The sequence below is a fragment of the Natrix helvetica genome, assembly GCF_964273705.1.
Source record: "Natrix helvetica genome assembly, chromosome: 1".
NCBI classification, from domain to species: domain Eukaryota; kingdom Metazoa; phylum Chordata; class Lepidosauria; order Squamata; family Natricidae; genus Natrix; species Natrix helvetica.
In genome coordinates, this window is record NC_138548.1 from 174,673,229 (window position 1) to 174,699,669 (window position 26,441).

A 26,441-nucleotide genomic window follows, 5' to 3' on the forward strand; every position below is an offset into this window, starting at 1 on the left:
AATAAAAATATGATTGCATCTATAATGGATTTAATGGATTTATTCCAAATTGGGAAGAAAACAACCGCAAGAAATTGATATAGAAGACAGACATAAAAACACTGGCAATAAGGTATGGCTTCATGTGTGAACAGCAACTAATATGAAGAATCACGGTAAATTAAAAGATATCTTTGTTTCAAATATAGCACCGCAGCAAAAAAAAAAAAGGGGGGGACATGAATTTTTAATACTGTACATTCACTGATACGCTCTAGAAAACAAGCACTCTGCATGAGGCAAATGGCTGTAAAAGTACTGCTGCAAATCTTGGATAACTTCAAATCTTGGGTGTTGTTTACCTATGAATGTGTTTTTTTTAAAACTCACATAATTGTTTCCTTTGCTCTCCTGTTATTTCTGCTACAGGTAGTCCTCAACCTATGATCACAGTTGAGCCCAAAATGTATGTTGGTAAGCAAGACAATTATTGAGTTTTGCTCCATTTTACAACACTCCTTGCCACAGTTTATTAAGTGAATCACTGCATTGTTCAGTTAGTAACAGTTGTTAAGTGAATCTGGCTTCCCCATTAACCTTGTTTGTCGAAAGGTCGCAAAAGATGATCATATGAGTCCAAGGCACTGCAAGTGCCATAAATACGTGCCAGTTGCCAAGCGTCTGAGTTTTGATCATGTGACCACAGGGATGCTGCCCCATCATAAGTGTGAAAAACGGTCATAAGTCACTTTTGTCACTGCTGTTGCAACTTTGGTCACTAAACAAAAATGGCTGTAAGTCAAGGATTACCTGTACTCACATCTACAGTATTTTCACTCTTCTCACCATTGTAGCTATTCCTTCTTTTTATTCTATTTCCTTCCTCCTCCCCCCCCCCGCCCCTTACCTTTTAGCTGTTTTTGTTGAAAGAAGAGAAAGAAATACATTATTTCCCTGAAAATAAGACCTCCTTGGATAATAAGCCCAATCGGGCTTTTGTGTGCATGTGCTAAAATAAGCCCTCCCACAAAAATAAGCCCTTCCTGAAAATATTGCAACACAGGAGCAGCTATGAGGTGACCACGCTTGTTGCCTCCTGCACCTCAAAATAATAAGACCTCCCCAAAAATAAGGACAAGCACTTATTTCGGGGGTCAAAAGAAAATAAGACTCTGTCTTATTTGTGCATACGTTTGTATATTTCTGTGTGTTGGAATGATTTTCATCCAAGAGAGAGAATAATTTATTTATATTGATAGAGATCAATCCATTTGATAAAGAGAGAACCTTATTTTACAAGCAACTGTAATTATTAGTTACTAATTGAACCAAAGTGACTTTTTTTGTCAGGCCTACACCACAGGTGTCAAACTTGCGGCGTCATGTTGCTGTGATGTGACATTTTTCCCTTTGCGGAGTGGGGTGGGCGTGGCCTATGCATGACGTATCTGACCAGTTTGACACCCCTGCTCTATACTTTCTGGAAAGTAGCTTCTAGCAGTTATATCCACTTGAATACATATATAAACAGATGTAAAGAACTGACATGTGCTCATTTATATTGGGTGAAAGAGTGGGATATTGAAGATTTATTTCAGCTGAAATTTGCAAACCAAGATTACTTAAGTGAGGAAGCTGGGTACTGCACTTACTCCTCTGCCCCCTTCTTTTTTGAGGGTATTATTTTCAATTCGGACCAAACATGCATAACATTCATTCCTTTTACTTCTGCAAATAGTTACCATTAAACCACTGGAGTCCCCATTAAAAACGTTTTGAAAATGACATTCACTTTGTTCCAAATAATTTAAAAATGCCAAACATCATACTGCTAGATTTATTGCTGGCACTTTGATGAAAGCGTCTTTTACTTGTTCTGAGATATCAGTTCCAAGTGGAGCTCTAAATGAAAACATAAAACACTATAATTAAACACATAACACAAATTCAAGAATGTAAAGTTAATTATATATTACAAATATTTGCATATATGGCTTCTCTAAGACCCTCCCACATATAATGAAAATTACTATAAAAGCAGTAATTTATACAATTGTATAAACCACATTGAAACAATACATACACCTCTCTCTATTTTACAATTTACAAACTCTCTTTACAATTTATGCAAATACCTTTTTGTCATTCAACATACCAACTGGGGCTAGCGCTATTGTACCACTGAACACCATTAAAGGCATTTCTTTCTCAAATAATAATTATATTATTTTTACCAGTTTCATAAAAGAAATACTTTACAATTTTGAACATTATGTAGGGAAAATAATGTGATTTATTTATTAGTTTATTAAATCTATCGGCCACCCATCTTAGCAGAGGGTAAGTCTTTAAAAATCTATCTGATAAGGGAAGAACATATTCTATGCCAAATAATTATTAATCATATACAATAATTATGCAAAAATAAACTTGGCATGTTTTCCTAATATTACAAGCTTTTTAGATAACATCCAAATGCTCCGGATCAAATATGGAACATTCTATCTAAAGGAAAAACAAACCAAACTGTCAAACCAGAACCTAGACTAAGGAAAGGGATTGCAATTTATGTGTAACCCTTAACAGGCCTTCTCTGTTAGGAAAACAAATTATCTTAGCCTTCCCCAGTCTCATGCTTTGTAGATGTGCAATGGCTAAAGAAATTCTGGAAGCTGAGTTCCAACATAGCTTGGAGACTCCAAGGGGGAATGGTTTGGAGGTACATTTTTAAAGAATGCAATATATATCATCTTTTTAAATCCCAATTTTTCTAATTTTGAGAAGCATATAGACCATAAAGCAGACCAAGAAAAGTTCAATGAAATAATTTACTACTTACTTTGGTTCATATCTGAAATGTTCTACATTATGTAAGATATCTAATCCTGCAGAAAGCTTTTCAATTCCATTCCTATAAACAAAATATTTATGCAAGTACCATAAGTAAAACTATTTCATTTCTCTGTTATCTTACAATGAATACAAAGATTTATCACACTGGCCACAAAAAAATTATTGGCAGTCTTCAACCATACTGTCTTATTTTCCATTAGATATTATTCTTGTTACCGTATTTTTCGGAGTATAAGACGCACCCTTTTTCCTCAAAAAAGAGGCTGAAAATCTGGGTGCATCTTATACATCGAATACAGCATTTTTTTGCCTCAGGAAGCCCCACCCCTTCACCAGAATGGCCGTGCATAGCCTTATGGAGGCTTTCAGAGAGTTCCTGGGGGCTGGGGAAGGCAGAAATAAGAAAAAAACGGACCATTTTTGCCCCCCCCCCCCCAGCAGCACTCTATAAGCCTCCATAAAGCTATGCATGCATTTTTTTCTTTTATAAAAAACGGGCTCGTTTTCATGAAAAATTTGGCTTTTTTTTTTTTTTTTTACAAAAAGCGGGTTTGTTTTCATGAAAGATGGGCTGTTTTTTGCTCGTTTCTGGCTCCCCATCATCCCAGGAGCACTCTGCAAGCCCCCCCAAGGTTATTCATGCCTTTTATTGAAAAAACCGGGCCCGTTTTCGCAAAAAATGAGCCGTTTTGGGGAGGTTTGCAGAATGCAAAAACTTTTTTTTTTCCTTTTGGAAAGCTGTTTAACTGATTGATGAGAATTACATAGATTAAGTGCTGTGCCAGCAGAAACAAAGTCTTAGGTGTTGAAGATTGTCAGCGATTTCCTTCTCCAGCACATGGATAAATACACCTGGAAACATCTACCTACCTACCTATTCTCTCACTCCCTACCTACCTACTGTACTTCTCCCTCTCTCTATATATCCCTCTATCTACTTACCTATTCTCTCTCTCTCCCTACCTATCTACTATATTTCTCTCTTTCTCTTTCTATTTCTCTCTCTCTATCCCTCTCCCTACCTACACTCTCTCCCTACCTACCTACTGTACTTCTCTATATCTATTTCTCTCTCTCTCTCTCCCTTTATCTACCTACCTATTCTCTCTCTCCCTACCTACCTACTGTATTTCTCTCTTTCTTTCTATTGCTCTCTCTCTATCCCTTTATCTACCTACTGGATTTCTCCCTCTCTCTCTATCCTTCTATCTATCTACCTATCTACTCTCTCTCTCCCTACCTATCTACTCTATTTCTCTCTTTCTATTTCTCTATCCCTCTACATACCTACCTACCTACACACACTCTCTCCCTACCTACTCTGTTTCTCTATCTATCTCTATTTCTCACTCTCTCTCTATCCCTTTACCTACCCACCTACCTAACTACTCTCTCTCCCTACCTACCTACTGTATTTCTCTCTCTCTCTCTCCCTCTATCTACTGTATTTCTCTCTCTCTCTCTATTTCTCTCTCTCTCCCTTTATCTACCTACCTACTGTATTTCTCTCTATTTCTCTCTATTTCTCTCTCTCTCTATCCTTTTATCTACCTACCTACTGTATTTCTCCCTCTCTCTCTCTATCCATCTACCTACCTATCTACTCTCTTTCTCCCTACCTATCTACTGTATTTCTCTCTCTCTATTTCTCCCTCTATCCCACCTACCTACCTACCCTCTCTCTCTCCCTACCTACCTACTGTATTTCTCTATCTCTATTTCACTCTCTCTCTCTCCCTTTATCTACCTACCTAACTACTCTCTCTCTCCCTACCTATCTACTGTATTTCTCTTTTTCTCTCTCCCTCTCTCTCCCTCCATCTACCTACCTACTTTTTTAAAAAAATTGCCTCTTCAAAACCTTGGTGCATCTTATATTCCGGTGCATCTTATACTCCAAAAAATACGATAATCTAATTATTTTGACTATAAGAAGGAACCTGAGGCATCTTTCTTACAATATAAACTCTGATTTCTTCACATTTTTTATCAAAAAAGGAAAAGACAGCACTTATTTTCTGGAAAACTCTGATGCTGGAGAGGCCTTAGTGCATAATATAGGTATTTACCAATTCTATATAGGAAATGCATCTCAAATATTTAGTTTCAGCAGCCCAGCAGTCATTTGCCCTTAAAACCCATCACAGGGATGCTTCAGTACCTGCCTCTTCCTCATCCCAGAATTCCACAATCCCATCATGCACCATACTCACCTTCTGAGGCTCTTTGGATCTCATTTTATGGAAGGAGGGCAGGCCATGTGTCCTCAGCCTGCACAGCTGCAATCCAAATGTGGCTGCCATTTTGCCCTGCCCTCTTGTGGCAAAATGGCAGCTGCCAGACAAAGTGCTTTACAGGTCTGCACAGTGCTGCAGAAGATTTTGACTGCTGCAGAAAGCTTCTGCAGCACTGTCCAGAGCTCGCTAAGGCAGCAAAATGAAGCAGTTTGTCCTGAGCCATGTGGCAGCCACCCAAATGCGGCTGCCATTTTGTGGGCGGGGAAAAATGGCGGCCACTTTCAGAATCTTACCATGCGGCTGCACAAAGAAGCAAGTTATTCCAGCACTCTGGAAGGCCTTGGAACTCTTCAAAAGGTAATTGAAAGGTGAGTGAGAAGAATGTTTAGTCTGGTATGGTTGGAATTAGGCCTAAGATGGGAGTGGGAAAAGACCTGTCAGGACCCAAAGAGGGAGAAGTGAAGCATGGACATCTCAAGGGTGTAGGAAGCCTTCGGAGGGCCAGGGCAGGTGGGCCTGGGCCTGTACTAGGCTTACAACTGTCTCCTCAACCAGAGTGTACCACATACTCCACTTAACAAACCACATGTTAGTTTAATGATTCATTGAAGAGAGCAGGGATGGGGGGTGGGTTGTTTGGTGAAACATTTCATAACAACACTGTTATGACATGTGACCATAATGGGCAAGTTCCATTACAGCTGTATCTCAAGGACTATCTGTGCCCCAAAGACATATTATATATATGTCACCGTGAAAGACCGAAATTGGTGAATGTCGACATTCACCGGTGAATGTTGGTGAATGTTGACATTCACCGGTGAATGTCGACATTCACCGGTGAATGTCGACACATACCAATTTCGGTCTTTCACGGTGACATATATAACGAGTCAGCGTAACGCTTTACTTTTGCTTTTCAATTCGCGGTCCTGGAAACTACTCGTTCTAACCGCGCAGGATCGCAGGTTTTTTAAAAAAAGAAGTCCGCGAATAGAAGACGCTTAAAAGGAAGCGAGGAGCCGAGGTATTAGGGTAAGGGTATTAGGGTAAGGGTGTCGAGAGGATAAGGACATACACCAAGCGACTATGTGAATGTCGACATTCACCGGTGAATGTCGACATTCACCAGATTTCGGACTTTCATTTACCGGTGAATGTCGACATTCACCAGATTTCGGACTTTCACAGTAACATATATACACACACACACATACACACACACACAAAGAGTATATGATGTTGCCCATATAAAACTTGTTATGACTTGCACATATGCTTTGGAAATAAATCATAACATTTTGCAATAATGCATCTCCTTCAAAAGTGAAAAAAATATTTCCTTACCATGCAATCATAACACCATTGTCAGTGCAAAGCCTTGGAGGTGGACACACCAATGTGAAATTAGTAGCATCTGCTAGACGTTGCAGAGATCTACGGACATATTGGTTACTTGCGACACCTCCTGAAACTACCTGAAAACAAAGTTGGAAGAGAAGCCCCATAATAGTAAATAGTCTATTAGTGCATGTCTTTCAGAATTAAATATGATAGAGAAAAAAGATAAACTTTTATGCTGTAATGTAAATCCTCATTACCACAGGGTTGGAAACTCAGTTGCCACAATACTTATACTCTTGGAGAGACAAGTCTGCTGAACTGCTATGAGATTTGGCAATTATGTAAAAAATTCAGCCATTTATTTATTTACTTAGAAGCATGGATTGTCCGGAGATCTATTCTCCTTTACTTGCATTTGGATTACACTACTATTTCTAATCCAGTCCTGTTAAAGTCCTACAAAATTTCCTTGGAGATCAAGACATTAGTATTCTTTTTCTAATTAAATTTTTTAAATTTCTTTTCAAATATGCAGATGTGTCTGGATTTTTTTTCTTAAATGAAGAACAATTCTATTGTCAACATACATGATTCCACAGAAGGTAGTTGTGTTTTATTGAGGAGGAATCCAAATGCTCTTCACTTTATGTATTTTAATAACTGTAGTATGGAGCTAAATGTACTAATTCATCAAACCCCAGATGATGGAAATACCCAAAGCTTCACAAATCAATAATGCTTGGTTCAGTGATGGTCTTTTCAAATAGCTGTAAATCACAATTACATTAGCCTCTTGGAGCAGATAAAAAATTGATGAGCTTTTGCTTTAAACTATCATCTCTCCTGAAAGTCTCAATACAACAACATGGGTGATTCTCCATGCTTTACTTGACGCTCTAGCCATGGCTGGACTGTTTAAAATTCTTTGGATATTAGGATAGGACAGCACCGGACAAGACAGGATAGGATGAGCCACGGTGGTGCAGTGGTTAAAGTGCAGTATTACAAGCTACTTCTGCTGCCTGCCGGCTGCCTGCAATTTGGCAGTTCATATCTCACCAGGCTCAAGGTTGTCTCAGCTTTCCACCCTTCCAAGGTGGGTAAAATGAGGACCCAGATTGTTGGCTGCAATATGCTGACTCTGTAAACCGCTTAGAGAGGGCTATAAAACACTATATAGGGGTATATAAGTCTAAGTGCTATTGATGTTTCTATTGCTATAGGGTAGGGTAGGGTAGGGTAGGACAATCTTTATTGTTGCTTTTTTCTGTGATCACACTGGCACACATTAAAAATGAAATTCTGATGTCTTATTAGGATTTATTGCTTAAATTAAACAATTTTTCCCCAGAAGAGAAATGAAGCCTCTGAAATAAGAACTTCCTAACAGATAATCTGAATTAAGCTCATTTTGTTTTAACATGTGGAAAAGAAGTTATTTCTTAAACAAAATCTCTGGAAGGTTTTTTTTTAAATATCATAACGAATCTGGTACTTTCTATATTAGGAGCTTTTTTTTAAAAAAAGATACCTGATACCAAAATGAACCTAAAATAGAAATGAAAATTCTCAATCAATATTCCTGTGCGAGCAATAAATGCTGGTGAACAAGGGATGCAGAGCAGTGAGAGGAAGGCTATAATGCCCAGGATGCAATTAAGAAATATCTGGCAGCCAAACAGGTGGGCACAGTCCCTCTTCAAACTAATTTCTCCCAACTGTAAGCAGAGTTCAGTCCTGAAATATTTTACTTCCTTCATGGTAGCAAATCCTGATGTTACTTGGAGTCTGTTCCTTGGCCAGTTCACTATTTTCCACGAACAAGAAGTAGTCAGTCTTGGAATCTGAGATAATGAAAGGTGTAACCTTCACACAGAACTTACCAAAGTTTCTTTCCCTGGGGGTATGATTCCTTTCTCTTTGCAAAAGAGAATAGCCCGATGGGTTCGCTCAGCAATGTGAACAGTCATGGTATACAGGGCTGCCGCGGCAAGGTCCGGAAGACAGGAGAGATGTTGCCCTTCCTGAAGGCCTGCAGGAATTACCATCAGAGAAGATCAGTGGCTAAGACGCTCAGCTTATCAATCAGAAGGTCGGCAGTTCAGCGGTTCGTATCCCTAGCGCTACCTAACGGAGTGAGCTCCCGTTACTTGTCCCAGTTTCTGCCAACCTAGCAGTTTGAAAGCATGTAAAAATGCACGTAGAAAAAATAAGGACCACCTTTGGTGGGAAGGTAACAGTGTTCCGTGCACTTTTGGCATTTAGTCATGCCGGCCACATGACCATGGAGACATCTTCAGACAGCGCTGCCTCTTCAGCTTTGAAATGAAGATAAGCACTGCCCCCCTAGCAAATATGTGCAAGGGAAACCTTTACCTTTAAGATTTTTTTCAAAGCAGACATGCAACAAAACACACCAGTGGTGCATTACAACCGGTACTCCCCGGTACGGGCATACCGTTGCCTGCCGGGAGCACCAGGTACCATTCTGCTAGGGTGCTCCTGAGGGGCCCCCATCCGCCCGCGCTCTTTACAAGTATTTGAGGTTTTCGGGGCTTCCGCGCAGAGTGTACGACGCCTGTGCAACGCTCCACCGAGCAGCTGGAGCGTCGCGGAGGCATCACAGAGCATCACAGGCGGTAAGTATGCACGCGCACACTGCATGCGTTCATGAGGTGGACGCCCGGCTCCGTTGCACTGTACTGGTTGCTGCAACGCAATCCGGAACCCACCACTGAAACCCATACAGTTTGTGACTCTTTGGGCAAATACCTTCTGTTTTTTCTTCTTTTGAAATCTTTCTAGTGATTTCACTTTGCAGACCACCAAAAGAGAAGGTGCAATCACGGTATCGCTGCATGGGGATTGTGAATTTGTATCGCAGAATGTTACCCTGCTGAGCCAAGGTTTCTATTGCTTTCCCACCAGTCATGCCAGAGCACTCTGGATGATTATGTAAGGAAAGACTTCTAGCTACCTTTAAAAAAAAAGGAAAAGAAAAATATATCTGTGTACAACAGACTCAAGGAATATTTCAAGTTTACATTAATTTTTTAAAGCAATCTTTCTTATTAGCTTATCCAACGTGTAGTTTTGACAAAATAAGTGATGTGGATTTTCATGTTGCAGCACAAATGAATATGCTTTATAAGTTTATATATAAATGAACTGTGCTGACTTATGTCAATAAAATTAATCATTTTTTTTTAAAAAAATGGATAGATCTGTGATGGCGAACTTATAGCAAGCGTGCCGAAAGTGACATGCAGAGCTATCTCTCCGAGCACGCCAACAGTCGCCAGTTGTTTTTCTGGGTTCCTGTGCGTGTGTGCGCCAGCCAGCTGGTTTTCACGCACATGGGAATACCAGAAACTGAAAGAGCAGTTCCCTGGTACGCATGCTGGAAATCGGAAGCCCAGCTTCCCGGCGTGCACATGCGTGCCAGGGAGCTTTTCTTCTGGTTTCCAGTGCTGCCACACATGCACGCTCCCGTTTTGGCACTCGGTACTGAAAAGATTCGCCAACACTGGGATAGATTGTATTGTGGGTTTTATGTCGATTTTATCACTCAGGCCACTGATGGAATCAAACCGTTTGCCTGTGTGTTATATGGGCGTTGCAGGCTTTGGTTTATGTTACCCTGCCATTTCCAGATTAAATGGAGCTTTTCGGCCAGTTTTCTGAATGTTTTAGAGGTGGAGAGGTTTATTGAGAAAATGGAACAAAATCAATTCCCTTCAGAACTCAAGTGGGGCTTTTTAAAAGGGTGAAATAGAAATCAGTGAGTGGAAATAAGATGCTGGGGAAACAATTGCAGCCAAGGGCAATCTACACCTGCTTAAAACAATACATATACAGAGGACCCCCAAATGTGAAAACCTCTAGAAGTTGCCACCAAAATATAATGTTTAATCTTATAGAAGTGAGAAATTATTGAGAACACGAAGAGTAATTTCATCACTTTAAACATCAGGGTAATGATGGTTTAAAGCTGACCAGAAATGAGGATGAGTCAGCAGATGTATTGCCGCTTTAAGAAGCTGTCTATATAAAGGAAGCCATGAGAGGATGTATCTCTCTCTCTTTGTGTATCTCTCTCCTTGTGTCTGGTATCCATTGCTAAGTTCTCCGTATAGTTAAGAAGAAGATTGATTACTTGTCAGGTATTTGCTACCATGTATATTTCTGTATATGTTGTATGTAAACCACTGTTAAATGTCTAAGTCTCAGTGTGCTGTGTTTTGCTCCTGGGTTATGTCCTAATAGAAGTCACACTGCAAACACCCTGACAGTGTACCAGCCTTACTCAACTTTTGGATGTTTGAGTTTATTACTCAAAAGATCTCATCTTAAAAATATTGATATGTCAATAATCTATATTAAAATGAATCACCTTGTCAAGCATGTCCCCTGGCGCGATGTCCTTTGTTTGTCCAAGGAGAAGAAAATCTGAAACTCCTTGTGCTACTGCCAGTATACAATGACCCCCAGAGAGTAAAAGGACAAGAAAAGGAAATGTGACGAGATCCGTCAGTCGGACAGTGAGCGCATGTGCTTCCATATGATGAATAGGGATAAAAGGTTTCTGATGCTTCTTCACCAGTTCTAAACTGTATTTCAATCCAATTCCAAGGCATAATGCAAGTCCTGGCATCACAGTTGTTGCAACAGCTGAGATATCCTCCATGTTGACGCCACTGGCTGAGACTGCATGTTGTACTACCCTTGCGATATTTTCTTGGTGAAGCTGCTGTGCTACTGGGGGAATAATGCCACCTGTTCTAATTATAAATACACATCTCCATGTGAAATCTACAGGCCTGGTTTTAATAATTTTATAACATAATCATATTATATACTATATCATCTTAATATATTACTGATAAGAATTTACATGTAATAATATTGTAATTAAATCAACATGTTTTATATGTTGGCATAGAGTGCAGTATTGTAGGCTACTTCTGCTGACTGCCAGTTGCCTGCAATTCTGCAGTTCAAATCTCACCAGGCTCAAGGTTGACTCAGCCTTCCATCCTTCCGAGGTCGGTAAAAAATGAGGACCCAGCTTCATTTAATAATAGTGCAGAAGGATTGATGTCCTGCCAGTCACCTTCCCCTCTCCCCCCCCCCCCGTCTCTAATATTCTGCAATATTATCTTTACACTACTGACAAATACTGCCAGTACAGGTACTCCTCAACTTACAACAATTCATTTAGTGACTGTTCAAAGTTGCAACAGCCATGAAGGAAGAGTCTTATGACCATTTTTCACACTTATGCCTGTTGCAACATCTCCATGGTCACATGATTTACATTCGGATGCTTGACAACTGACTCATATTTATGACGGTCTCATTGTCTCGGGGTCATGTGATCCCTTTTTGCGACCTTCTGACAAGCAAAGTCAATGGGGAAACCAGATTCATTTAACAACTGTATTATTAATTTAACAACTGCAGTGATTTACTTAACAAATGTGGCAAGAAAGGTCATAAAAGGGTGCAAACCCCACTTAACTAATTTTTCACTTAGCAATATAAATTTTGGGCTCAATTGTGGTCATAAGTTGAGGACTACCTGTATAGTTTCCCTAACAGCAATGAAGCTTGAGATTAATTATCGGTCATTAGAGAATGGCCTAGAAAACTAGAAACAGGGTGACAGCAACCTAACATAATTTGCTAATATGAACTACGGGCCATTTTCCAGATATCTATGAATGGAGATATAAAACATGATATGAAATAGTTCATATTCCATTTACTGGTAAGTTTTCATTTTCTTAACTGTACTTCTTCCTTGCTCCCAAAGGAGGATTCTACAAGCATGTAATGTTCCTTTTCTAAAAATCAATTTTTAGCAGCATAAAATCAAATTTTACAGTTTTTTATTAAGTTGTAATAAAATGTTTTCTCTAGATGCCTTTAGTGCGTCAGTGATTCAAACTCCTAGCTCAAAGTCCTAATTTTAAAGCAAAGTAGGATCAGATTTCCAAAACAGAAAAAAATGCAAAGAATACATAAAAATGGCAATATTTATATAGTACACAGTCACACACAAATAGCAACAGTTAGGCAAATTATAGCAACTGAAACATATTTTTACCCACAATAAGAATTACTTACTTTAAATGAACTTCAGTTTGAGAATGTAATGCTTCTCCTAAAATGGTACCAGTTTCATCCACCACAGCAGCTCCTGTATCATCACAGCTGGTTTCTATTCCCAGAACTATTTTAGTAGAAACAGATTTGCCACCATGAAAGGAGACCTTTCTTAAATTATTCCAAGAACATATAGGACTCTTCAACGTTCTTCCCAAACTGGGCGCTGTTAAAGATTTCAGAAAATAAGGACCCCTAGAAAGAAACTATAGAAATGAATTTTAGAACAATATCTACTAAAATCAGTTTCCTACACATTTTAAACTGATGATGAAATCACAAAGTAGTTCTTTTGTTTTTGATTTAGAGGGAAGGTATGACTGATATACCACAACAGGTATAAATAGCATACACATAGTATGCTAAATGTTTTGAATGAACTTAGAACTAAAATACATATGGAACCTTGCCAGATAGCCTCTGATAAACAAAGTCATTAGGGGAAGCTGGAGTCATTTAACAACCATGTGATTTATTTAATAACCGCAGTGATTTGCTTAACAGCTGTGACAAAAATCTTGTAAAATAGGTCAAAACTCACTTAATTAGCTTGCTTAGCAACATAAATTTTGGGCTCACTTATGATTGTAAGTAAAAAACTACCTGTAATCCAATCATTAAACAGAAGTCAAGGTATCTTCCTTCAAAATTGTGGAACATTTTCCTGTCATTTCCTTGCATTCAGAAGTGTGCTAATCTGTTATTGGAATATAATTCTTCCTGCTAGTAAATACAGTAAATATAGGTTGCTATTGCTAGTGTTGCAAAAAATTGAATTGAATATCTGGAGCCCTTATTGTTACAGCAACAAATAATATAACACAAAATCCATACAAACTTTGCCCGTTTTGTAAACCTTACATTTGGAATGAATTCTGTAATTTTTTTAAAAAATGGGTTGGCTGCCCTTCATGAAGTGCAGCCTATACATAAAACCTGTCATCCATATGGAAAATATTTCTATCTACAATAAGATGTAAAAACTAAGCATTGAAATCAGCTGAATAAGGTAAACATTTTAAAATAACTGAAAATACTCAATATACAGTGTTTTACCTGTGTCAAAGCCATCGTTTTCAAATAGGCTTTATGAATTCACATTTTGCATTTCAGAGTCTCCTAAGATAGACAAAATTTGAAATAAGAAATCTACATAAAATAGTATTTCTCATGTGGTTTCCCATTAAAGTGAATTAAATAGCTTAATTCCATATTTCTCATTTTCGCAACAGTACCTGAAAATCCAAAGACCGCTGCAGGTAATTTGGGTTCAGTTACAATCAATAGTGACTTCCATTACACTATTACTGAATTATTGTATATATATTGTCTTTATGCTTTAAGATGGTCATGTAAAAAATTATGCTTACAGAATTGGATTTTGACACATTGCAAATTCAACAAGGGGGGATTTCAGCAGTAGACCAGCAACTGAATTGTGCTGATTCTGTATTTGAAATCAGCACCCATTTAACTGTCTCAATATATCCTTTTCACATTCAATGGTCCTGAAAGATAGTTTTTAAAAAGGTCATACAGCCTCCCCAACCTTGATATCCACAATAGGTGCATATGTATACATAATTTAGATTTCAAGCACCACCCAATTCATATGTCTATGGAGGTTCTCAGCCATCCAGCCAGGTCATGGTTATCCTAGAAGGTATTTTTTTCAAAAGGCAACTGGATTTTCTTTGTTTTGCTTGAAGACATTATAGAACTGAAGAAGCTTCTTGGATGAGAAGCAAAATGCCTTCAAATAAAACAAAGAAAGTCCACTTGCCTTTTGAAAAAGCACCTTTGGGACACCCAATTTATAGATTTCCAAAACAAATAAATAAAACCCTTTAATATTCCTTTTAAAATATATCCTAATCCCAAAGCACATTTTGGCTTAACATGTTCAAATCCATCTTATTTTGTTTCTGTTCCATATGACCACACTACTACACAGAAATCCCAGGGCACCTTAATTTTAATTATGAGAAATAACAAATGCATTATTTTTTAAATCAATATTGGTTTGTTTTACAACTGTTTCCCACTAAAGCCAGGTTTCAATTATAATGAACATAAAAACTGGAAGATTAATATTTGTAAACACAGTATTAGAATTGAATGTGAATACAGGAATTATCCATGCTAGAAATATTATATCTGATTCTTCATGGCAGGAACGCAATGGTTTTAATGAGTATGAGCAAACTCTGAGCAATCTTAGCATAGGCTTCCTGTCCTCACTAGTTTTAAACAAGGTAATTAGATCATAATCTCATTATTCAATTGTTTTAATGTCCATATGTTGCTTTTTTCTTTTAAAAAAACACTGAATTACCATTTCTATGAGTGTACACCAGAGGTGTCAAACTCGCATCGTTACATTGTCATCACATGATGTATTGCAACTTTTTCCCCCTTCGCTAAAACGTGGGTGGACATGGCCAGTGCATGACGTATCCAGCCATGGGCCATGAGTTTGCCACTCCTGGTGTACACTATTAGCTATATAACTAACAGCATTTTCCAACAAAATCTTCTTAACCTGATATCCTCCAAATGAATTGGACAAGCAATGACCATTTGTATGAAAACCAGTTTTGATATTTTTCAAGATGATGTATTCTGCACAGGAACAGAATGGTAACCAGAAGTAGGTGTACTGGAAAATCAAGGTTTAATGTATAGCTTAAAACTGAGATATATGTAAACAAAAAGCTACCACACCAAGAGGAAAAAAGGATTAGGATAATGTATCCAACTAATGCAATTTTTAAAATATATATTGTTAATTGTTCTTTTTGTTTGTATTTTTTTCAAGTGACAAATGAACTTCAAAGAGCTACTTTCTGTGAGTCATACTGTTTACTCTAAATGTGGTACGTGGAACAAAAAGGAGGATGTGGAAGAAGGGAGGGAAACAAACCAGTTCCATGTGTTTTTAAAATTTATCTATATCCTAAACAAAACAAAACATAATGCTACTTTCCCTCTGTAATGGTAAGCAAGCAGGTTCTTAAAACATTTACCTATTTGCCCTTGCAAGCCTGAAAAATAATCATAAGTGCAGAAAAAAAGAAAAAACAATAGACTAATAATATATAAGTATACTAAGCAATGCTTCACAGTTTCTAATGCCCCAAGAAACATTATAAAAGAACTCCTTTTTTCTGATTTCAATGTTTCAAATTAATGTAAATTTAACTGGAGAGCTAGTGGTTAAGGCACCAGGCTAGAAAACAGGAGGCTACGAGTTCTAGTTCTGCCTTACACATGAAATTTGGATGGGTAGTTTTGGGCCACTCACGCTCTCTCTCAGCCCAACTCATCTTACAGGTTCTTCTGGGAAAAATAGGAGGCAGAAGGAGTATTATGTATACTTGCTGCCTTAGTTAATTATAAAGTAATGTCAGAATTAAGGGATCTGAAAGAGATGGGCAATTAAAATAGATCACATTATAAAAATCTAATACATAAATAACAGTTGTCTTACACCTAAACAGTACATATAGTTCTGGGCTTATAATGGCAATTGGGACCAAAATTACTGTCACTAAGCAATTTGGTCGTAAAGCTGACGTCATGTGACCGTACCAGTTAGTGATGTTTATTCTGGCAGCCCCAGCTGCAATTGTTAAATGAGGACAGCAACTTCTGATTTCCTGCTGGCTTTTTCAATGACCTTGTAAAAAGCTATAGGGAAACATCGGAAATGACAATTACATGACTAATGTGTGAAACATTATAATTGCAAACTGAGTGCCCAGATCACAATTACATAATCACTGCAATGGCCAGAACTATGAGGACCCATTGTTAAGTATCATTTGTTCAGTACCGTTGTAACTTTGAAAAGTCACTGAATGAATGGTCATAACCCAAGGACTACTTATATTTGGTATCCTACAGAGAAAATACTCTTGCGTGCAGTGGTTACAGAAAGTCTATACATCTTGCTAAAATTCGAGGTTTCTGAAATGTGTAAAAAAAAAAAATCTGACCAAAATAAATCACTTCAGAATTTAAAGCTGTACAATTCAGTTTAAAAACAAATCAAAAGCTTGTAGGGAAAAAGAAACATATAATATGGTTGCATAAAGATGCACACCCAAAATTAATACTTTGTTGAAGTTCCTTTTGATTTTAGGACAGCGTCCAATCTTTTAGGTAGGAGCCTCTCAGCTAAATCTTTGCCCGCTCTTCCTTGTAAAGATCCCAAATTATCAGATTGCAAGGGCATCTCTGCCCACAAATTTTCAATTGGATTCAACCGGATTTCCATTGGGTTCTGGCTGATCTATTCCAAAACTTTGATCTTCCTTCTGGTAAAGCCATTCTTTAGTTTTGGGTCTTATTGTATTGAAAGGTGAAATTCCTCTTCATCTTTAGGAACAGACTCAAATTTAACTATGACAAAACCAATCAGCTATATTTACCTATCCATGGATATATGGATAGTGTGTTAGTAGCGCTTTCTTGGATTAGGAGTTCCTTCAGATAAGAACTCATGTCCTGCTCACTCACAATGAGATATTTGTACTTGCTCTATATGGGGCTTCCCTTGAAATCATACAGAAGCTATAGTTGGCCAGAATGCAGTGCAGGCAGTGATAGGAACATACACTATATTGCCAAAAGTATTTGCTCACCTGCCTTTACTCGCATATGAACTTACTATAAGAGACATCCCATTCCTAATCCATAGGGTTCAGTATGAAGTCAGTTCACCCTTTGCAGCTATAACAGCTTCAGCTCTTCTGGGAAGGCTGTCCACAAGGTTTAGGAGTGTGTTTATGGGAATTTTTGACCATTCTTCCAGAAGGGCAGATGTGAGGTCACACATTGATGTTGGATGAGTTTACATGGCCTACTAATTCGTGGCTGAGTTGCTGTCGTTCCCAAACACTTCCACGTTCTTTTTTTTAAATTAATTTTTATTGAATGTTTTAATCTTTAAAAACAGTAAAGACGACACAACAAGGAAAAAAGAAAACACAATAAAACAAGACAAAACACAGAACATACGTAACAGTATAGAGTAATTGTACAGCTTTCAATATCGGCTTTCTGGCTTAGCTTTTATAATTCTCCCTTCTGCATTGCCTTCCTATCACTATAACCTTGTCCTATGATGTAGCAAGCATAATATTAACACTTATAGTAATATTCATTATTTGTATCTCCATCTATTTGTATTCTCTATTTCCTGTTTTGGCTTCTGATTCTAGCCACTTGTACATTTTATTCCATACTTTAGAGAAGTCCAATTCTTCTCTTTCTTTTAGTTCTATTGTCATTTTGTCCATTTCTGCACATTCAAGTCACGTTCTTATAATCCACCCGACAGTTGACTGTGGAATATTTAGGAGCGAGGAAATTTCACGACTGGATTTGTTGCACAGGTGGCATCCTATCACAGTTCCATGCTGGAATTCACTGAGCTCCTGAGAGCGACCCATTCTTTCACAAATGTTTGTTAAAAACAGTCTGCATGCCTAGGTACTTGATTTTATATGGCCATGGAAGTGATTGGAACACCTGATTCTGATTATTTGGATGGGTGTGCGAATACTTTTGGCAATATAGTGTATTTTGCTCCAGGTGCAATTCAAAGCCTTTCTAATAGACATCCATTTTGTGTGTGAACAGGGTTGGTTCTGGGTATCATTCATATTAATCCAATTCACAATCATGGTATTAGTAATATCTATCACATTTATCAAATTTAAATAATCCTCATTACAATGTTCAAACATATATAAGCAAGAAATGCCTAACTCCTCATCTTTATTGCTACCTTCATCTATGTCTTTCTTGTTCATTCTAAACCTTTCTCTATTATATATGAACAAATTTGGCTAAGTATCATTCCTATTCATCCAATTCACACTAACATTGTTAATAATCTCTATCACATTTATCAAATTTATAGAATCCTCATTGTATTATTTAAACATACATAAAAGGAGAATGCCTAACATCATCTCTTCTAATAACAGTATTAGTAATCTCTAACTGATCAAATTTAGATAATCCTCATTGTATTGTTCAAACATACATAAAGAAAAAATGCCTAACTCCTCATCTTTGTCTCTATCTTCATCTGTATCTTTCTTGTTTAATCTAAACGTTTCTCTATTATATCTGAACAAATTTAACTAGATATTGTTTATATTGATCCAATTCCCGCTAACATTGTTAATAATCTCTATCATATTAATCAAATAGTAATCCTCATTATATTATTTAAACATATATAAAAGAAAAATGCCTTATATCTGTAACTTCTAATCTTTCTATTATTTTTATTCATTCTATAAACAATTTATTTTCTGATATTTCCCCCATCTAATTTTATTTCTGCCTTCTTAGCTTACACTCAAGCTACTTTAATATTTAAATATTATATTTAAATATTTAAAGGGCAATTTTTCTCTCCAATGCGCAATTCAAAGCCTTTCATGCAACCTGGGTTCTCTGTTGGACTGCTCATCTCCTACTGTTTCAGCCCACCTGTTACAATCAAACGGTGTATGCGCTATGGGTCCTATTAACTGTCATCTTTCAGGACCCAGGAAGTCTGCCTTCACTGTTGAAGTGCCTGCTTTCTGGAATAAGTTATATTTGTGCAGTTTCTACCTCAATGGTGGGGCAATAACTACAAACATGGTTGATCTTCCCGGCCTTGGAATAGGGTGGTTGTGGAATCCCTAATTTGGCTCAATAGTTGGCTGTACTGTTCTTCCAAGGATTATTATTTCTTTTTATACCTACTGGGCTTTTTAATTTGTAAGAGTTGCTCAGGAGTCAGGTGTTCTTTAAGCTGGATAAATATAAGTGGGCTAATATAATCCGCAGCTGATATGACAGCAACATGAAAAGTGAAAATGGTTCAAGCAACTTATTCTCTGGGCTACAATAACTAAAAAATACAGGTACATTTAAATAAATAGCTCATTTTCTCATTTACAGAAGAGAATAATAGATCATATAAGAATTGTAGCAGAATTATAACTTATAAGGAGGAACCCTGGTTGCAAGTGATTAGAAGGCACTATTGCAGGCGAACTCTGCCCAGTCTGGAGTTTGATCCTCATGGGATTGAGGTCAATTCAGCCTTCCATAGTCAGTAAAATGAGGACCCAGATTGTGTGTGTGGGGGAGGGAGGGGCAACAATATGTTGACATTTTAAACCGCTCAGAGAATGCTGGAAAAGCACTGTGGAGGAGTCTATAAGTGTAAGTCCGATTGCTATAAGAAATCTCAGTCTTATGGCATCCTAACTGTGTTGTTTCTCGGTGTCATATATGTGAATATATGCATAATTTTGTATTTATTTGTTTGTTTATTCTGTCATGTTTATGTAGTGTATATTGGAGGTGGAGACCCTTTGAGAGCTGTATGCAATGAAATTTCATTTTAATGTATGTCAATTAGTGTACATTCAAAGTGTCAAAGTTATATTCTAAATTTAGGTCTAAGTCTTAAATACTAATAAATCCGTATGTGTTTGTGGATCTCAGTTCACATTCTTCTAAAAGAACCCATGGGGTAATAAAATGGTTAGTCTTGTAAATACTCTTATTGCTAAAGTCTAATAAAACTATTCCCCCTGATGACTATTGATAACATTGGCAGGCACTCACTGAGAAATGTGTTGATAAGAATCTCATCATACTTGTTTCAGAAGCACTGGAGCATTTTCAGGTTGAAATAACTGGAGACGTCACCATTGTCTTGAGGACGCCTAATTGGGAGCTCCTTTCATGTCTCCAGCAGCAGCTGGAGCAAAGAACGGAAGCTTACCTCACTCCATAGCAGCACTTGGGTCTTGAACACAGGTTTGCTGCTTGTCAAACCAGCATCCTAACCAAATGAGCCATCATGCTCCTTTGATAAGAATGAAGAATCTTCTTTCAAGTGCTGAAGTTTCTGCATTCTCTGGAAATGTTGTTGTAATTACTATGGCCATCACCTGATACATAAACATGTACGGCCATTTCACTTTACTAACAGTCCCAGTGGAAATCTTGTTTGTACTCCACATACACACCTGGGAAAGCAGTGAGCTATCTAGAGGATATGGCTGCCTCTGTGCTTTGAAAAGGGACATTTGATGTGCTCTGCAGAGTATCCACCTCTGTTCAATAGTATGCACTGAAACTAGAAGAACCCTAACCTTAGAAGATAGAGTAGAGCCGTTGTGTTGCCCATGCACTGTAACGTCATAATGCCTGATCTTGTTATTCTACAGGGCATGGTGATTTTTGATTGATCCTGCGGGACAGTTAAGGATTACTGATGAGGAAATGACATTATTTATCTTCAGTCACGGAATGATATTAATTTAGGCAATAAATTTAGGCAGTAAATTGCACTTTCTTCTTCAACAGGGGGTGCACTAATCCATAATGAAATAAAGATGGTCATTTCAAAGGCCTGATCTAATGACAGTCACTTCTCATTGGCAACCTCTATACTGTGAACCCTGGAAATGTGTTATGAGCTTACTGTTAACAATCTTTCAGATATCTGTTGAATATTTTTTTTCTTCACTCAGTTCTTTTTGTACAATTATTAGTTTTTGTTTCTGCTTTGGTTTCCCTTTTCTCTTGTATATACAATTTCTACTTTTTTTAACCACATGTTTTAAAGCACAACAAAGAATGTTTTTTTCTGTGCCAACTCAGAAAGCTTAGAAACTGCCCCAAAAGCTGCTGATTCAGTTTCTACAGAGGAATTACTGAGTCTCTCATCTGCACCTCTATAACTGTCTGGTTTGGCTCTGCAACCAAACAAGACAGACACAGACTTCAACAGATAATTAGAACTGCAGAAAAAACAATTGCTACCAACCTGCCTTCGAGGACCTGTACACTGCACAGCCAAAAAGAGGTCTGTGAAAATATCTACAGACCCCTCACATCCTGGACATAAATTGTTTCAACTTCTACCCTCAAAATGACACTATAGGGCACTGCACACCAGAACAACTAGACACAAGGACAGTTTTTCCCCGAATGCCATCACTGTTAAACAACTAATTCCCACAACACTGTCAAACTATTTACTAAGACTGTATTACTATTCTTCTTCTCATCCTTCCTATTACCTCTCTCTTTCCTATACCTATCTCTTCCCACTTATGACTATAACCATGCTGCTTGTATCTTTACAATTTATATTGTTTCATTTGTTTCCTAGTATAATTTGATTACTTATTAGTAACCTATGGCTATTACTAAGTGTTGTATCTCATGATTCTTGATGAATGTATTCTATTTTATTTTTCTTTATGTACACTGAGAACATATGCACCAAAGACAAATTCCTTGTGGGTCCAATCACACTTGGCCAACAACGAATTCAATTCAATTCAATCTCAAGATGCGTTTATGTGGGAAGCAGTGAAATTAGCATGATACTGGGTAGAGAATGCGCTCAAGCAGCTGTTATTTAAGAAGCGCGGAAAGAACGCTGCCTCGGAAACGCCTCCATCCCTCCCCCGCAAAGCACATCCGAGATTGAATTATTTTGCATCCTATTAAAACAAATTTTAAAAAGGCACCTAGATAGGAAGCACATGCTAGAGTGCAGTGCAGAGTCTCCAGCACGTGGCTTATGGATTTCAACCTACATTCAGGTTAGCTGCTTTCTTTCCGGAGGCGTTCTACGGAAGAAGCTTACATTAGCAAGAGGGGCATCCCTAACATCAAAAGCACTTGCTCCGTTTCCGAAGGCTTTCTCGGCCGAATGCACTTTTCCACCCCCACCCCCTGCCCGCCGCATATCACCTCACCCTTGGGGCACCCGCCCATTGTACAGCCTCCACGGAAGAATTTTTTTCCCTTCGGCCCCGGCGATGTGCGGAGGGGGAGATGGCCCGAGTCTCGGAAAAGCCATGGTCACGTGAGGGACGAGGGCCAATCGAATTACAAAGCAAGCCATGGAAACCCCCCCCCCCAACCTCTCAGCTTCAGAAGAGGCGGCAAGGGTAAAGAGGGTGGTTCAGAGTGGCAAACACCCTACATTTCCGGTTTGGTGAACGTAGATCGCTTGCATTTCATAGGACGCTTGTTTTGAGAAGGAAGAGGGCATAGTAAAATTAACGATTACCTTTGATGGAATTAGATACGTCTTTTCGAACGAAGCCATAACAAAAAAATAATAATGGGCAGTTATGGAGAGGTTCCACGCATAGTCGGTTTTCGACGCATAATTATAGGCGACGCTTGCATGTTTTGTTTTGTTTTGAATGGCCGGGGAGCCAAGACACACAAAGTAGATTTGTTGTGGATGCGATAACTTCGATTTCCCCTTCCACTCTGTAGTGGTCTGCTATTGTAATGTTTTCAACAATAAGGGCCAGCTGGGTTGGTGTACATGCAGCATCAGAGACTGTTCTATACTATAGCTATCTTCACATGTGGGCCAATGCCTTACAGATCCATGCTTTCTCCAATTGACATGTTTTTTTTTAAATTTATGTGATTTAATTTTAATTTAATTTTCACTAAGCTGTTACGTGTGCTGAATTTCTGTAACAGGGCAAAATGAGCTTGATTGGTTTATGATGCATTGTGTTATCCAAACTGATTAGAGTCTCCAGCACCTTCATATATTAAACTGGTCTGTTCAATAAGTGACACCCATTTGGGTTGATAGAGGTAAGGTTTATAACAGGATTTATAAACCATAAAGCTGCCCTGCCCCATGGTTTCTTTCCACATAACCATTAAGTGCTCCAAATGAGCACTGCTGTGAAAACATCTAGCATATAAACCTGTCCAGTTAGATTTTGAATCCTTAGGTAAAAAGGTAAAGGTTCCCCTTGCATATATATGCTAGTCGTTTCCGACTAGGGGGCGGCGCTCATCTCTGTTTCAAAACCTAAGAGCCAGCACTGTCCAAAGACGTCTCTGGTCATGTGGCCAGCATGACTAAATGCTGAAGGCGCACGGAATGCTGTTACCTTCCCACCAAAGGTGGTTCATATTCATATTTTATTCAAAATATAACAATTTAATTTTGTTGATGTCTACCAACTATACATGAAACTATTTTAGAATTATTGTCCACACTTGTGCTAAAATCTGATGTCCAAATTGTTTTTTCTGCTGCAGATATAATTGATAGATATTATAGATAGCCCTCAACTTACGGCCATAACTGAAACCTCTGTCACTAAGTGATGCAAATATTACGTAATTTCACATTCAATTTTTGGACTTTTTCGCTGCAGTCAAGCAAATCTGGTATCCCTTATAGACTTGGCTTGTCAGAAGCATTCATCAGAAATTATGATCACATTACACCAAGATATTAGAACCATTCTAAATATTCTAGTAGCCAAGTTCTTGAATTTTGATTACATGACTGTGGGGACACTGACTGGACCTTGAAGCAAATTTATGGAATTATTAAGAAGTTAGCTAGAAAATGTGGGAAATTCTTCAAAACAATGATTCCTTTAATCCAAGAAAGGACTATATTTTAAAACATCTAAATATTATATGATGATTTACTATGTTATTACTGGTTAAGAGCTATGAGTCTGGACATGTTTCAGTTATAGGTAAAATAATGGTCTAAAGCAATGGTCCCCAATCTTTCTGGCTTGGCTGCTCGTGGGAGGTGGGGGCAAGGGAGTTCCTTGTGAATGGCATGTGGATGCATGCAAGCATGCGCAGCTACATTTGTGACTGGTGGACACATGAATGATGGGAACTTTGCGCTCAAACGCAAGAGTGCTGCCACTCACACAAGGTTCGTGTACAAGGGAAAGTGGCTACCACTCGTGCAAGGGGAGCTTTGTGCGCGTGTCTGCATGCATCTGCCACCTGTGTGGCCTGGTTCTGAACAAGCCACAGCCTTTACAGGAGTTGGGGAACCCTGGCCTAAAGGACAGAATTTTCGTAGCAAGCTTAATAAAAATGTTCTATTAGTAGGATGTATCAATGGGGTAAAAGAGAACACAAGGTCCTGGTATGACATACTAGGGCAGTGATGGTGAACCTTTTTTGGCTCGCGTGCCATAAGGGGGGGAGGCAGGGGGGTCGTGCGTGGGTGTGCCACACCCATAATGCAACAGCGAACCCTGTATGAGAGGCACTCCCCTTCTTTTGCATGCTTTTTTCACCCTCCCCAAGCTCCAGAGGCTTTATAGGAGCCTGGGGAGGGCGAAAACAGCCTCCCCCTCCCCGGAGGCTTCAGGGACCTTCAGGACGCTTCCCTGAAGCCTCTGGAGGACTAAAAAGGACCCAACGAGCAAACCGGAAGTCACTTGCGTGTCCTGACAAATTACTCTGTGTGCCACCTGTGGCACGTGTGCCATAGGTTCGCCATCCCGGTACTAGGGGATGCACTAAGTCACGGGTGTCAAACCCGTAACATCATGTTGCCATCACATGACATTTTGTGATGTTTTTCCCTTCGTGGAGCTGGGGTAGGCGTGGCCTCCATGTGACGCATCCGGCCCGCGGGCCGCCAACTTGACACCCCTGCACTAGGTACTGTAGTCCTAATGAACATCTTCAACAATATCTGGAGAACTCTGGTATGGATTCCATGATAATTTTAGTTCTTTGGTATTGCAAGTCACCCAAAAATAAGTAGACCTTCAGTGGAGTTATATTATGCACAGCTATGTAATAATCCAATCACCCCAATAAGTGCTAAATTTGAGCTAGCAGAATTCAGTTTTTACTGAGAAAGTATTTCATTATTCAGAGCTTGGAACAAAAATAAATGAGAGGCAAGGAACTGCATTTCAGATACATAGCTCCTGTAAGAGGCAAGCATGATTAGATGTATTTCTTACATGCTGAATAACCTGCTTTAATATCTCATTGAATAAAATGATTAATTCATCATTCGATTTTAAAATAAATTCAATTTTTTTTCAGGACACGTTATTTTAATTGAAGTAAAGCATAGAAATCGGGTACTACCGTAGACAGGGGGTCGGACCTACCACATCAATGTCTTATGTAACTATTGAAAAGGCTTTTTACTCAGTTCTGCATACAATTAATAAAATACAATTCCTACATTATCACTAATTCTATTTACAGAGTTTAACAGCAATTTGTACAGAGTGTTGTTATCACAGTGAACTATACTTACAGTGACTCATACATATGATCAGTTCAAAGTCATTCAGTTTATTATTATAAAACATGAATATTTCAAAAAGATATTTTTCAAGAAGCAAGATCAGGGAGAAACTGTAATTACCTGAAAGAAGCCAGTTCTTACTTGGAGGGCATAATCACCACTGCACTAATTTCAAGGGTCTTTGTGGGTAGAGAAGCAGCTAAGCAGAGCTACTACTGGTTAGTTTAATCATGTTCAATAACCCATTATTTTTCTGCTGTCAACATTAGGCAAGATTGAACATTTCCGAAACTAGGATCTTAAAAGGCTCCAAAACCTACAATGCTAGATATAAAACACAACTCTCTATTGAATTCCTACTAAGTTCCTTCCGATGCGGAAACAGTGATTGGATTGTGCATGCTTTGAAAACAATCCGGAAAAAGCCTTAGCAGAACTCAGTCAAGCACAGTATTTCTCCATAATCTGTGAAAGTTGTCCATCCTTCTATATTGCTCCCATATGGATCACTTATACGTCACATTAAATTTAATTAGCGGATTCCATAAAACAGAGGCATTTTTTTAAAGTCTTGCTTTCGAATATTCAGGTTGCTGTAAAATGAAGTGAAGTGAAGAAAATGAAGATTTCTATGAGGCCCAAAGTATTTCTTCCAAATCTTCAAATCTGCTCCACAATGAGAAGTTATGCTCTGCTTGATGTTTGAAATTCTTGTCACATAAAACTTGTGTTCAGAATTACTACCT

General features: G+C 38.3%; 2 protein-coding genes across 9 annotated transcripts; one reads left to right on the plus strand and one right to left on the minus strand.

Annotated features, from left to right (window-relative positions):
* Positions 1-39: 39 nt before the first annotated feature.
* OSGEPL1 (O-sialoglycoprotein endopeptidase like 1) lies at positions 40-22,732 on the minus strand. 8 transcript variants are annotated; one of them, XM_081939321.1, is made up of 10 exons: positions 22,696-22,732; positions 16,173-16,271; positions 13,638-13,700; positions 12,543-12,787; positions 10,807-11,194; positions 9,186-9,390; positions 8,297-8,445; positions 6,417-6,547; positions 2,819-2,890; positions 41-1,881 (listed from the first exon to the last, which is right to left on the minus strand). In XM_081939321.1, the coding sequence occupies exons 3-10, from the start codon at positions 13,650-13,652 to the stop codon at positions 1,803-1,805; spliced, it is 1,284 nt and encodes a 427-aa protein (XP_081795447.1). In that variant the 5' UTR covers positions 13,653-13,700; positions 16,173-16,271; positions 22,696-22,732; the 3' UTR covers positions 41-1,802. The 8 variants fall into 8 exon arrangements, with proteins under 8 accessions (XP_081795452.1, XP_081795453.1, XP_081795447.1 ...); XM_081939320.1 differs by lacking the exon at positions 22,696-22,732 and adding an exon at positions 22,379-22,577; XM_081939323.1 differs by lacking the exon at positions 22,696-22,732 and adding an exon at positions 22,217-22,234.
* LOC309385182 (uncharacterized protein) lies at positions 3,270-5,758 on the plus strand. The gene is made up of 2 exons (XM_081939328.1): positions 3,270-5,189; positions 5,240-5,758. Exon 1 carries the CDS (start codon positions 3,671-3,673, stop codon positions 4,742-4,744), a length of 1,074 nt encoding a protein of 357 aa, XP_081795454.1. The 5' UTR covers positions 3,270-3,670; the 3' UTR covers positions 4,745-5,189; positions 5,240-5,758.
* Positions 22,733-26,441: the final 3,709 nt, after the last annotated feature.

Bases quoted from the DNA above. Each gene is read 5' to 3' on its own strand.
- LOC309385182 (XM_081939328.1), top strand. From the start codon at position 3,671: ATGGATAAATACACCTGGAAACATCTACCTACCTACCTATTCTCTCAC.
- OSGEPL1 (XM_081939326.1), bottom strand. The intron at 9,391-10,806 runs GTGATTCATTTT...TTTTTTTTAAAG, and splicing joins CAGGGGACATGCTTGACAAG to GTAGCTAGAAGTCTTTCCTT. The intron at 6,548-8,296 runs GTAAGTTCTGTG...CTTTGTTTTCAG, and splicing joins CCCCAGGGAAAGAAACTTTG to GTAGTTTCAGGAGGTGTCGC.